The sequence below is a fragment of the Oncorhynchus tshawytscha genome, linkage group LG05 (genome assembly GCF_018296145.1).
Source record: "Oncorhynchus tshawytscha isolate Ot180627B linkage group LG05, Otsh_v2.0, whole genome shotgun sequence".
NCBI lineage: Eukaryota > Metazoa > Chordata > Actinopteri > Salmoniformes > Salmonidae > Oncorhynchus > Oncorhynchus tshawytscha.
Genome location: NC_056433.1, coordinates 42,909,563 through 42,923,288, shown reverse-complemented (window position 1 = coordinate 42,923,288; position 13,726 = coordinate 42,909,563). Strand labels below are relative to the sequence as shown.

General features: G+C 41.2%; 1 protein-coding gene across 1 annotated transcript in view; it reads left to right on the top strand.

Moving 5' to 3' along the window:
• LOC112250611 (26S proteasome non-ATPase regulatory subunit 1) overlaps window positions 1-13,726 on the top strand; it is a 122,925-nt gene that overhangs the window by 57,206 nt on the left and 51,993 nt on the right. The window contains exon 17 of the mRNA XM_042321921.1: window positions 11,165-11,279. Coding sequence (XP_042177855.1) covers window positions 11,165-11,279 — 115 coding nt within the window. The remainder of the gene's footprint in view (window positions 1-11,164; window positions 11,280-13,726) is intronic.

The window sequence follows — 13,726 nt, the reverse complement described above, 5'->3', positions numbered from 1 at the left end:
AATTGGATGAATTCTTCTAGAATGACCCGCAATGTTGATATGACCTCATTCTCTTCAAAGATGGCCCCATTCAAAGATGGATGAGACGGGTCAGAGAAAAAAATATTATATTAGTAATGGATTTTTGTTAAGCCTATTTATGTTTGTGTGCAAGGCACAAGACCATGGCTCTGATAGCACTTCCAGTCCGGGGCTTGACAAACCTTTTTTGCCATTTTGGACAAGTAGGACAGATTCTTTACTTGTCTGAAAGCTGAAGTCGCCATCCCAAAAATAATACTTTAACACCATTGCCCAAAATGGTGACTAAAAATGTGTGAAGTACATAGAAGGGATCTGAAAGAATGTTCCGCACTTGCCCATAGATGATGTTATCGTCCCCTAGATGCCCCCCAAAAAAGACTGCTTCCTCAAACTTGCATATATGGGCGAGGGAGGAGAGGAATCATGACCTTAACCAAGATTTCTTCCAACCTTTTTATGATAGTAAAGTACACGTCGGATAAAAAAAAGTTCTGATGGTAACAGAACATTTTTCGGTAAAATTCCCAAATATTCCTCAAAACAAAATACGCTAGACACAATGGGATCTTTTTGAGTCTAAAATTAATTATGTGAAAGATGTTGGTGGAAATGCTTTCATGCTCAAATATTGATATAATAACCATATCGAAGTAAACTTGAAGTCATGCGATGCCGTGTGATCCACCCACTACCACTGATTGGGAAAGCATGTTTTCTGTTAGGTTACAGATTAAATAAATTAGGATGAACTTCACAGGGCAATGAAAGTGCAAGGTTGATGTTTACTGATGTTCATTTCCAGTAAATATCGAGGGTCTTATTCTGGTGACATGATCATCGATTCTTGGCTGCCGTATGACTACTAAAATTATCTTTCTTTTGTTCATGATCTCATCATGTAGCCTATACTTGCACTGTATCCAACAGCGCGTAACCTTTTATCTGCAACAAGTCAATTAGATGGACAAACATCTTTGGTGTGGATTTTAGAATACTTGCATAAAAATCTGCCGCCAATTGGATGGAAACCTAGCTTGTGACATATTTAATGCAGCCAAATCTTTTTGAATAGCCTATTCCACTCTGGTGGAGCTGTAGCACAAAGGCCTAGGCTACTACACATTTCCTATCTGGTTGTATTTGTGTCTGTGTGGAATGAAGCGCGCAGATTGAGCAAGTGACAGTCAGCGAGGCTTGCTGGCTGTGCGGCTTGTGATGGGTTGTAGTAAATCATCATGGGCTGCAGAGCAACTGTGCCGTCCTCAAAACTGGATAATTATGAACTGATTTGCATGTTTTAATCATTTTAAACTGATTTGCATATTTGCCTCACCCTGCTCTGTATTTAGGCCTAGGCTACTAAACTCAGCAAAAAAAAGAAATATCCTCTCACTGTCAACTGCGTTTATTTTCAGCAAACTTGTGTAAATATTTGTATGAACATAACAAGATTCAACAATTGAGACATAAACTGAACAAGTTCTGAACAAGACTAGCAGAAATGGAAGAATGTGTCCTTGAACAAGGGGGGGGGGGTCTAAATCAAAAGTAACAGTCAGTATCTGGTGAGGCCACCACCTGCATTAAGTAATGCAGTGCATCTCCTCCTTATGGACTGCACCAGATTTGCCAGTTCTTGCTGTGAGATGTTACCCCACTCTTCCACCAAGGCACCTGTAGGTTCACGGACATTTCTGGGGGGAATGGCTCTAGCCCTCACCCTCCAATCCAACAGGTCCCAGGCGTGCTCAATGGGATTAAGATTCAGGCTCTTTTCTGGCCATGGCAGAACACATTCCTGTCTTGCAGGAAATCACGCACAGAACGAGCAGTATGGCTGGTGGCATTGTCATGCTGGAGGGTCATGTCAGGATGAGCCTGCAGGAAGGGTACCACATAAGGGAGGAGGATGTCTTCCCTGTTACGCACAGCGTGGAGATTGCCTACAATGACGACAAGCTCAGTCCGATGATGCTGTGATACACCGCCCCAGACCATGACGGACCGTCCACCTCCAAATCGATCCCGCTCCAGAGTTCAGGCCTCAGTGTAACGCTCATTCCTTTGACAATAAACGCGAATCCAACCATTTCCCCTGGTGAGACAAAACCGTGACTCATCAGTGAAGAGCACTTTTTGCCAGTCCTGTCTGGTCCAGCGATGGTGGGTTTGTGCCCATATGTGACGTTGTTGCAGATGATGTCTGGTGAAGATCTGCCTTTACAACAGGCCTACAAGCCCTCAGTCCAGCCTCTCTCAGCCTATTGCGGACAGTCTGAGCACTGATGGAGGGATTGTGCGTTCCTGGTGTAACTCAGGCAGTTGTTGCCATGCTGTACCTGTCCCGCAGGTGTGATGTTCGGATGTACCGACCTGTGCAGGTGTTGTTACACATGGTCTGCCACTGTGAGGACGATCAGCTGTCCGTCCTGTCTCCCTGTAGCGCTGTCTTAGGCGTCTCACAGTACAGACATTGCAATTTATTGCCCTGGTCATATCTGCAGTCCTCCTGCCTCCTTGCAGCATGCCTAAGGCACGTTCACGCAGATGAGCAGGGACCCTGGGCATCTTTCTTTTGGTGTTTTTCAGAGTCAGTAGAAAGGCCTCTTTAGTGTCCTAAGTTTTCATAACTGTGACCTTAATTGCCTACTGTGCATGTTCATTAATTGTTTATGGTTCATTGAACAAGCATGGGAAACCGTGTTTAAACCCTTTACAATGAAGATCTGTGAAGTTATTTGGATTTTTACAAATTATCTTTGACAGGGTCCTGACAGGGTCCTTCTTTTTTTGCTGAGTTTATATGCTTTGTAGGTAGGTTGCATATTGCTAGAATAATATAATAATAATAATAATAATAATAATAATAATAATAATAATAATCATATATTTTCCTCAACTATAGCCTAAGTTTTCATTGGAATCTTCGTTATATTTTTCCATCTTGGTATTGTTTGCTCAATTTAACTTCTTGTGGCCTAAAATATGTCATTCAAAATACATCTGTGATTGAGAATAGCCTACTCTGATTTACGTAATTATTTACATTTTTGAAAGCTAAAATTTTAAGGACATTAAACACCTTTCTAAGAATAATTTGGGGAAATAAATTACTTCAATGTGTCTCAATGCTTTTATGATATTTCATTTCGGCAAGGAGAGATTTTCTTTCGGCCTCGCATGCATAATTTCTGTCTTATAATGCAATGCTCGACTGTAAGGTTTGTTCATATTTTTATATCTTGCTATTGTTTCTTCTGTCTCATGATTTGGGGTTATTCAAAAACAACAACTTTCTGAACTCTGTTAGATTCATTCATTGTTAGATTCATTCATTGTTTGATCATGACGGGGTGAGGGAGAAAGTGTGGTGGAACAAGTATTGTTACCATTGTTAAGTATCTTGCTAGCTGGATTGAATTATCCATTTGCTAGACAGAGAAATGTTGAGCAACATTAGGCAATTTAACTGATCAAATAATTGAGTTGGTTTAAAAATTAAAATGAGCTGGTAATAAAGTCAAACAGCAACATCAGATGAGCTAACTTTAGTAACCTAACCAATTCGCTATAGTATTAACTGGTAACATTATATGACTCCTTGCCTTTACTCAAGTTATAACACATTAGTTGCTTACTGGACCATGGCAATCTGTGTGAAATGTTAACTAGTTACGAGCTATCTGTGAACTCATCTTTTCCTTCTACAGTATTAGGCTAGACACTACATTTAACTGCTTTGTTCTGATCAAAAATTTGCATCCACCGTGGAGCCCAGTTTTATAATATTATAATATGTCCCAGCTGCCTGCCATAGTTTTGAAGTAATCACGAAAACACAGGCCTTATTTTAGGGCATTTTCCCCCCTGCCAGCTCCTATTAGCGCTATTGAGCACCGTGGCACTAACTCGCCTTCCGAACGTTTGATTCCCAGTTTATTGTTCTACGTCACAATGCGTGCTTTCCTATTGTTGACAATGGAGATCTCCCCACGTTGTTTATAATTAAAAATAAACAACAAAAATGTACTCATGGAACTCTTGAGGTCGTCCCATTATTTACTATAGAGAAATATAGCTATGTCTCTTTAGCAAAATAATTGGATACCATTTTAAACATGACAATCTCCTCGTTCTAATTATGTAAGACTGGACAGTGTATTCCGTTGTCATCAAACGCTAGCCCCGAAATACCTTTTGCCCTTGGAACGCTGAGTTCCCCCGGTTGTTTTCCTATGGAGAGGCATGCTAGTGTATTTCGTGAAATATCTCGCGATGTGTATATTTAGCTGTTTTTCAAGTCGGACACCATTTTAATCATGATAATCTCCTCTTTCTAATTATGTAAGGCTGGGCAGAGTATCTCGTCGTTAAACGCTAAACCAGAAATAGTCAGAAGTTGCCATTTTATTCCTACTTCCTCATTATGCAGACGTAATCACACTTGGCACCATTGAGGTGCGGATGTTTACTTTCTACACAAGTTATTTTTCAGTTTCATCCTAAGAACATATTGTAGTGGTAATATAAAAAGCGATAAAAAAAATTGTGCCATTTAGGCGAAATGGAATTCTAAGCGTCTCTCCAGTCAAAACGGGCTCTGCGAGCTTTTGATTCCATGAATTTGCTTTGGGCTCGCGCTAGTGTTACAGTTTAGCCAACGTTCTTTTGCCATTTTCAGCCTTGGGTGAATTTTGACTCGTTCTATTTTCCATCCTAACAGTATGTGGTTATTTTTCAGAATGAGAGAATTAGGTGAAAATTAGGTATTGCTTGTTAAACAGTTAAGTGTAGCTGGAGCCGGGCCTGGCTTAAGCTGGATGCCACTATAGAGGTGAAAAGGAACACCACACACTTTCCCTCTTTCTCAATACATTGGATAAAGAGGGGTATCCCAGGTGTACTCTGCCTGAAAGAGATCAATTATTCCAACAAATGTTATCATGCTCTGCTGGCACATTGTACACTTTCTGCCTGCTGTGGACATCTGTTCTACAATCTAATAGTGTAGCCCAAAGATATTGCTTTTGTTGTGTTGAACTTGACAGTAACACTTGTGTGTGTGAGGGGGAATTATTACTTTTTTTACTCAGTGAATGATATTTTTGCACACATTGATGTCTACTATAGTGGCCACTATAATAGAGCAAAAATAGAATGCCTATTTGTTTCATTCTATTTCTACTTGAGATGTTTTTTTCCCCAAGTGCAATATTTAGATGTGTGTGTGTGTGTGTGGTCACAAGTGTTATATTATAAAGGCTGTCATGGCTAACTGCAATATTAGTGTATTGTTTTTTTCTCAAGACTTGAGTGTCATTTAGTAATGTCTAGGCAAAAATAACATTGGATTGCTTTCTTTACATTTTTAGGTTCACATGAACCACTTATTTTACACAGAGACTGATCATGTAGATAATATTATTTGTTGTTTAATTAGTTAACCTGCATTTCCCCCTAGCAGGATTTTTTTTGCATGTTTCAGTGCAACAAAAAAAAAGTGTCACCTTTTTGGGCCCGCACCAGTTTGCCTCCTTGATTAAATTGAAAGAGTAGTGCAATAGGCCAGTCATCATATCAAATGGAGAGGAAATTGACTTTGGCTATTGGCCCAGATCATTTGAGAGAGAGAAAAAAACCAACTTATTTACTGACCGCATATTTTGCGCTGCTTTGTTGAAACTCTTCGCTCTCTCTACCTTCTGCTTTGTGTAAATATATTATGTCTATTGAAATAAGCTATAGGAATATGGGCAATTTACTCAACCATGCACTGCCACATTACTGGAGTAATTCTTTGATATTTATGTGCAATTTTGTATAAAAAAATAAAATCTATTTTCTAGTTGTCCAGCAATTTATAAATTTTTTACTTGCCCCGGACAAGCCTTAATGTCATGCAGTCATTACGCGACTTCCTTCAAACTGCACACAGAGACATAAAAATGAGATCATTGGGCTTCATTGCCAAAATCCCGAAGTATCCCCTTATTGCTTTTGATAAGCTATTTTAATTAGTAGGTTTTATGTTCTTCAACAAGTAGGAGGGATGCATACATTTATCTTGTAATAGACTAAGCTTTGCTCAACTGAAAGATTTGTTCAAACTACTCGTTAGAAAAATCTATCTTGCTATTGTTTGTTCTACCTCTCTCATTATTACCTTAGCCCTATCATGTTTTTAAGTTATTCAGTAACAACCTAAAACTTTTTGAGAGACCGTAGATCGCCGTTGGCTAAAATTATTGTTTAATCATGAAGTAGCACGGTGGGAGAAAGCCAGCATGCATAAAAATGGTCATTTATATCAAATGGACAGAAAATACAAAATGGGGCTTTTATAGAGTCAGCTATATGGTGTTGGGTTATATGGACCAGATCATCTGACATTGAGAGAAAAAAATATATATATATTTTCTGACTGGACATTTTACACTGCTTTGGTGAAAATCTTAGCTTTGTCTACATTCTTCTCTTGCATTTGTAAATTGTTTAACATATTTATTGATATGTTATGCAGGCTGCAAAGGAATAGGCCACTTTGCATGGCCCTGCTTTGAGCTACCAGGTCATATCTCTACTGCGTGCTGCTAGTCAAGTTGAAATAGGTTATAAAGTGCATCGTCTGTCACATCACAATGTCGTCACCATCGATGATGGCTGTCAATCATCTTTGATATCCGGTACTCGTAAATATCGCTGAACCCTAGTTTGTGTGTGCGCACACACAAAGACATATCTTACACTCACGGTCAGAATGTACAGCTAACTCCTGGAGCATTCCGTTTAACTGTTTATGAATGGCTCTAAATTTTTAGTTATTTATCTGCAAGTAGCAAAGCGAAAGGCACATTCAACCTCAAGCCATTGCATTGCCACAATGGTCGTAAACCTTACATTTAGAAAGCATTGGATCATTGGCAAGTTCTTATTTTACCACACCCTCATTCATATTTTGTAAACATTAGCTTGATGGATGAGAATTGTGGCATTGACAATTTTGGCACTGGCAGGAATGTTTTGTTTTGACATACAATCGACAGGCTACGACAGGCTAATTTACAGGCTACCTGACGACCCTATCCACAAAGCCTGTGTTTGGCTTCACAGGTCTCGCTCTACTCTCTACAAGTTGCGGTTGATCCAAGAATAGATTAGTGGTAGTCATATATGTACCAGAATAGCATCTCATATCCCTGCTGGCGAAATTGAAAGGCAATCCAGATCTTCTAGAGATTTGCCATTTGTGATCAATGAAAGCCCTGGTTGGCCAGTTGAGATGAGATGCTAAATCCAAACAGGCCAGGTTGACATTAGGCCGCCGGAATTCACCACTGCATTAATGGAGAAGACTGAATGAATGACCCTGGGAGGTTTTTCGATTTCTGTGCATAGAACCTTCTGGGCTTTATCATTGACACTGAAACAGTGTTTCAGACCCTTTCCGAGTACCCTAAGGTGCTTCATTTAGCATTTGATTACAGCGAGCCGATTCTACTCCGATAAAAGCTGAAGTCAAATCACTCTATTTTTCCTGCTTGTTTGTGTTAGGGTTGGTTAGAGGCTAGTTTTTTAATTGTGTGTAAAATCAAGACGGCGCAACTCACAAACATCAACGCATTCTGACAGTTTTCGTGAACTACTCCTATGTTGTTTTCATAAGTTTGTTTTTATAAGTCTAATCAGGCTAAAATATGTTCTGAGTGGGAGCGCAACCATATGAATGTGTACATTGTATTCAGTGTCCGGCAACAGGGATCCATCTTTATTCCTCCTGACCTCTTCACTCCTTCAAACCAATAAGGTTTTGTTTTCTCTGAGAAGCAAAGGACCTCTTCAATTGCAGCAAAGCGTCACATTTCTGGGAGAGAGTGGCAAATGTGACGTTTTTGTGACTTAGTGGCATGGGAGTCATCGACGATGAGGCCTGTTTTTTGGAGAAAGCTGAGGAGTCTGTTTTATAGAGGATTGGTTTACCTCCCAGCATTTTTTTTTGAGTGAATGACGATTAATACCTGACTGATAGACTCCCAATTACCATTACAAGGAACCAAACCTTTCTGGGAAATCTGAAGACGCATGGTAATCTGATCGGTTTCACTGTTCATGCCGAAGCAATGTTGGTCTTATCAACCACCTTTCACAGCATAGCAAGCTGTATAACACGCTCAATATGATGTGCTTACCTCATTCCATTGTCAATTATTTGCTCCTCTATGGTTTCAACCATGTCTGTGCCTGAGAGACTCCCTAATTCAAGACATTACAGGCTATACCGTAATACATTTCCAACACTGGTAATATAGCACACATTATACTGATTTGAGAGACTTGTACAGTTATGTCATTACTTCAGAGGAAATCCCTCTTTCTCAGGCAGTATTATTCCATGCCAGTTGTAATTTATTGCATTCCTTTTTTTTGTGACCAAATATGATTCATTAAACATTTAATTTAGCTGACAGGTTTGGCTAACTGTCGGCAGGAATTTTCACTAAAAGATACACTGGAACACACAGTACAGGCTACAATCGACAGCACATTTGTATTTTTTTTTTTTTAAATGTCACTTTAATTTCCCCTCACGTTATGAGTGGTTCAAGGTTGAAAGCCATCTGCAACTTTAGAAGAATTGGGAAAGATGGAGACTGCTCGCATGTGATGGTTGGCCACCGACTGTTTTTGGCAGATCGTCGGCCATGTGTGTCCTCTAAGACCTACCTGTCTTGTCCCAGCAAGAGTCGAGTAGCCCAGATTTTCCTTCTCTATCTGGTCCCGCTGCATTCCTCCTAGAACAGAGCCCATTAACCTGTTGCGACGAGCAATCCCGTATCCGGGATCCTATTTATAGCCTCAAGTTCATTACCATAACGCAACGTTAACTATTCATGAAAATCGCAAATGAAATGAAATAAATATATTTGCTCTCAAGCTTAGCCTTTTGTTAACAACACTGTCATCTCAGATTTTCAAAATATGCTTTTGAACCATAGCTAAACAAGCATTTGTGTAAGAGAATTGATAGCCTAGCATAGCATTAAGCCTAGTATTCAGCATCCAACATTTTCACAAAAACAAGAAAAGCATTCAAATAAAATCATTTACCTTTGAAGAACTTCAGATGTTTTCAATGAGGAGACTCTGTTAGATAGCAAATGTTCCGTTTTTCCAAAAATATTATTTGTGTAGGACAAATCGCTCCGTTTTGTTCATCACGTTTGGGTAAGAAAAAACCTGAAAATTAAGTCATTACAATAATATCGACAGAAACATGGCAAACGTTGTTTAGAATCAATCCTCAAGGTGTTTTTCACATATCTATCGATGATAAATCATTCGTGGCAGTTTGGTTTCTCCTCTGAAGAAAATGGAACGCGCATGGACCTGGAGATTACACAATAATTTTGACTGAGGACACCGGGCGGACACCTGGTAAATGTAGTCTCTTATGGTCAATCTTCCAATGATATGCCTACAAATACGTCACAATGCTGCAGACACCTTGGGGAAACGACAGAAAGTGCAGGCTCATTCCTGGCGCATTCACAGCCATATAAGGAGACTTTGGAACACAGGGCATTCAAAATCTGGACCATTTCCTGTATGAAATTTCATCTTGGTTTCGCCTGTAGCATTAGTTCTGGGGCACTCACAGATAATATATTTGCAGTTTTGGAAACGTCAGTTTTTTCTTTCCAAACTGTCAATTACATGCATAGTCGAGCATCTTTTCGTGACAAAATATCTTGTTTAAAACGGGAACGTTTTTTTATCCAAAAATTAAGAGCGCCCCCTATCTCGAAGAAGTTAAATTCAATTCGCATCTCAAGCGCCTAATTGCAAATGGCCCTTACCCTAACGGCACATTAAGTGCTACGTAAAGATGCAGTTACAAGAGGTTAGGGTCCCAAATCTACATCCCCTGGTCTCTGCCCGTACACCCCACACTGCTCTTACCTCTATATTCTCACCCCATACTCCTGTAAGGGTTCTAATGTCCCAACCTGAACAGGGAAGGCAGCGGGTTAGGATGGGAGGAGGATTGACCATAATCACCTTGTGTAAATTGTTTAAAGAAACCATCTTGACACAGCTGCCTGGACTTGGGAGAGTTTGTAAAAGGTTTTTGAGTCTTGGTTCAAAACGAATATGTGAGGAGGCTCCTCATAGTGAGACGGTTGGGCCCGTGGAAGCCAGGAAAATGTGATGTGGAAGAAGCCCTGGCAGTTACACGTGAAACACAAGATGGTCGAAGGTAGTGTAGTGGAAGGGTTAGCCAGACTATTCACTTCATTACCCTGGTGGTGTTAGACTTGGTGTAATATTCTGCCAAAATACACTAAGTTGGCAGTTTTCTGCAAAAATCCCATCACCTAAATGAGGGTGTCATTAATTATTTAATAAAAAACATAATTTTATTAACTTTGACTGTTGGGTGGATGTTTGTGTGCTTGTTCTTTTTGTAAGACTAAAAGGGATTTTGACAAAGTGAACGAGTTAAGAGCCTGGCGTCGCCCCTGCTGTACGTCTTAGTTGACTTTGCTCAGTCCTCACTTAAGTAAGCAAAGAAATAACAATTTATACTTAGCAGAGGATTTTTGTTCTCCATTCTGCGCTAGACTCATGCCATTATACTTCAAGCCATAGATTTCAATCTAGCAAAATGGTTAAGCACAATGTTTTCCCTTTCCCATGCAGCACACCCAGATAAAATGCATGAAGACTTTGAGAGGTGTCAGACCTATAAATCACTGCCCCTATTTCACACAGCACACATGCCCCCCATGTTCCCCCCTCCAACACCGGTTCAGGATTAGGTTGTGACAATTCCTTATGATGTGCTGTAGTTTTGAGCCACCTGTCGCCTGTACAATTATTCTATAATGATATTAAAGCCTTGGACCTGGTGCCAATTGGATTCATTCTTATAGAATGACCTGCAATGTTCATAAAACCCCAGTCTCTTCAATGATGGCTGAGACGGTTCATCATAATTATAATGATGATGATTAGTAATGGATTTTTATTAGGCCTATTTACATTGTTTGCAAGGCTCAGGACCGTTGCTCGGATGTTTGATGTAAATAACAATGAGCGTAACTGAATTTCAATGTCTTTCTCTTTCTTTGTGTGTGTACAGGACCCCAGAGCAGTGCCCTAGTGTGGTGTCCCTCCTGTCAGAGAGCTACAACCCCCATGTGCGCTGCGGGGCCGCAATGGCCCTTGGCATCTGCTGTGCCGGGACAGGCAACAAGGTGAGTGCCTCTTCCACCTCATGTACTGTACATCCTTTCCCGACCTCCCTCCCTCCCCTCTCTGTGAACAACCTGCAAATTCTATTGTCCAGTCCAAAATCAGCCCATATGCTTACCTGTAGACACTTCTTAATGCAGCTTCATGGATCTAAAATAATTTAAAGGGTCTATGAAGTATTGCGAAAGCTCCTCCTAGCCTACCACAGGGCTGTGTTGTATCCCTCCCACACACTGAGTGTAGCAAAATAACGGACACCACCGAATACCTGAGGCTAACCGAGGCTAACTACTAGAAGACTCAACCTCTGCTAGGAACATACGGAGAAGGAACTGCCAGATGTGTCATAATAGCCCGGAGGTAAAGCTGCACTTGGAGCCAAATTTGAAATTGAATACATGAAGCAGGTTGGAAAAAATGTAAATGTATTTTCAGAAGGGCTGTGGTCAGCGTTCAAGGAATACATTAAATGTAAACATTACATTGGTAGTGGGGAGCTATTTTATACTTTTTTCACAGATCCATTATTTTCCCATTTGTCTTATAGCAACCATATATTTTTGACAGCCCTGGTGTGAAGGGGAGAAATGGCAGAGCAGACCGTCATATGATCCTAAATATTTTTGCTACTTGGAATTACAATTTAAGAGGACCAGTGCTTCTACAGTGAAAAATAAAATCTTACATCTGTGCTGTTTGGGAGCAGGTTCTGTAGGTTTGCATTAAAAGAGTGTGTAGGCTACTACATGTGTGGTGTAGGGCTATAAATTGGGCAGCTAGTAGGCTATTTGCTAATAGGCTAAATATGTTCTGGCCTGCCGACTAGCTACAAGCTCAGGAAAAAATTGGCCAAACCTAGTTGCCAACCCCGTTGTATATTGTATTCAATCTCCCCCTTCATCATCATCATCACATATTTTCCAAGATGGCGTAGCAGCAAGACGTGTTTGTTTTTGTCCTGTGTAAATATTCAGCTTTTTTTGGGGGGGAGGGGGAGTTTTTTTCTTCTTCTCATTTTTCTGTATACATTTCAATCTCTTTTTCAATTTTCGAATGTATTTTTTATTTTTTTATTTTACCTTTATTTAACTAGGCAAGTCAGTTAAGAACAAATTCTTATTTTCAATGACTGCCTAGGGACAGTGGGTTAGGGGCAGAACGACAGATTGTACCTTGTCAGCTCGGGGATTTGAACTTGCAACCTTTCGGCTGCTAGTCCAACGCTCTAACCGCTAGGCTACCCTGCCGCCCCATTAAATATACACTGCTCAAAAAAATAAAGGGAACACTACTAAAATAACACATCCTAGATCTGAATGAATGAAATATTCTTATGAAATAATTTTTTCTTTACATAGTTGAATGTGCTGAACACACAAATGATCAATGGAAATCAAATTTATCAACCCATGGAGGTCTGGATTTGGAGTCACACTCAAAATTAAAGTGGAAAACCACACTACAGGCTGATCCAACTTTGATGTAATGTCCTTTAAACAAGTCAAAATTAGGCTCAGTAGTGTGTGTGGCCTCCACGTGCCTGTATGACCTCCCTACAATGCCTGTGCATGCTCCTGATGAGGTGGCGGATGGTCTCCTGAGGGATCTCCAACCAGACCTGGACTAAAGCATCCGCCAAGTCCTGGACAGTCTGTGGTGCAACGTGGCGTTGGTGGATGGAGCGAGACATGATGTCCCAGATGTGCTCAATTGGATTCAGGTCTGGGGAACGGGCGGGCCAGTCCATAGCATCAATGCTCTTGCAGGAACTGCTGACACACTCCAGCCACATGAGGTCTAGCATTGTCTTGCATTAGGAGGAACCCAGGAGGAGCCCAGGGCCAACCGCACCAGCATATGGTCTCACAAGGGGTCTGAGGATCTCATCTCGGTACCTAATGGCAGTCAGGCTACCTCTGGCGAGCACATGGAGGGCTGTGCGGCCCCCCAAAGAAATGCCACCCCACACCATGACTGACCCACCGCCAAACCGGTCATGCTGGAGGATGTTGCAGGCAGCAGAACGTTCTCCACGGCGTCTCCGGACTCTGTCACATGCTCAGTGTGAACCTGCTTTCAAATGCCAAACGTCCTGCACGGTGTTGGGCTGTAAGCACAACCCCCACCTTTGGATGTCGGGCCCTCATACCACCCTGATGGTCTGTTTCTGACCGTTTGAGCAGACACATGCACATTTGTGGCCTGCTGGAGGTAATTTTGCAGGGCTCTGGCAGTGCTCCTCCTGCTCCTTCTTGCACAAAGGCGGAGGTAGCGGTCCTGCTGCTGGGTTGTTGCCCTCCTATGGCCTCCTCCACGTCTCCTGATGTACTGGCCTGTCTCCTGGTAGCGCCTCCATGCTCTGGACACTACCCTGACAGACACAGCAAACCTTCTTGCCACAACTTGCATTGATGTGCCATCCTGGATGAGCTGCACTACCTGAGCCACT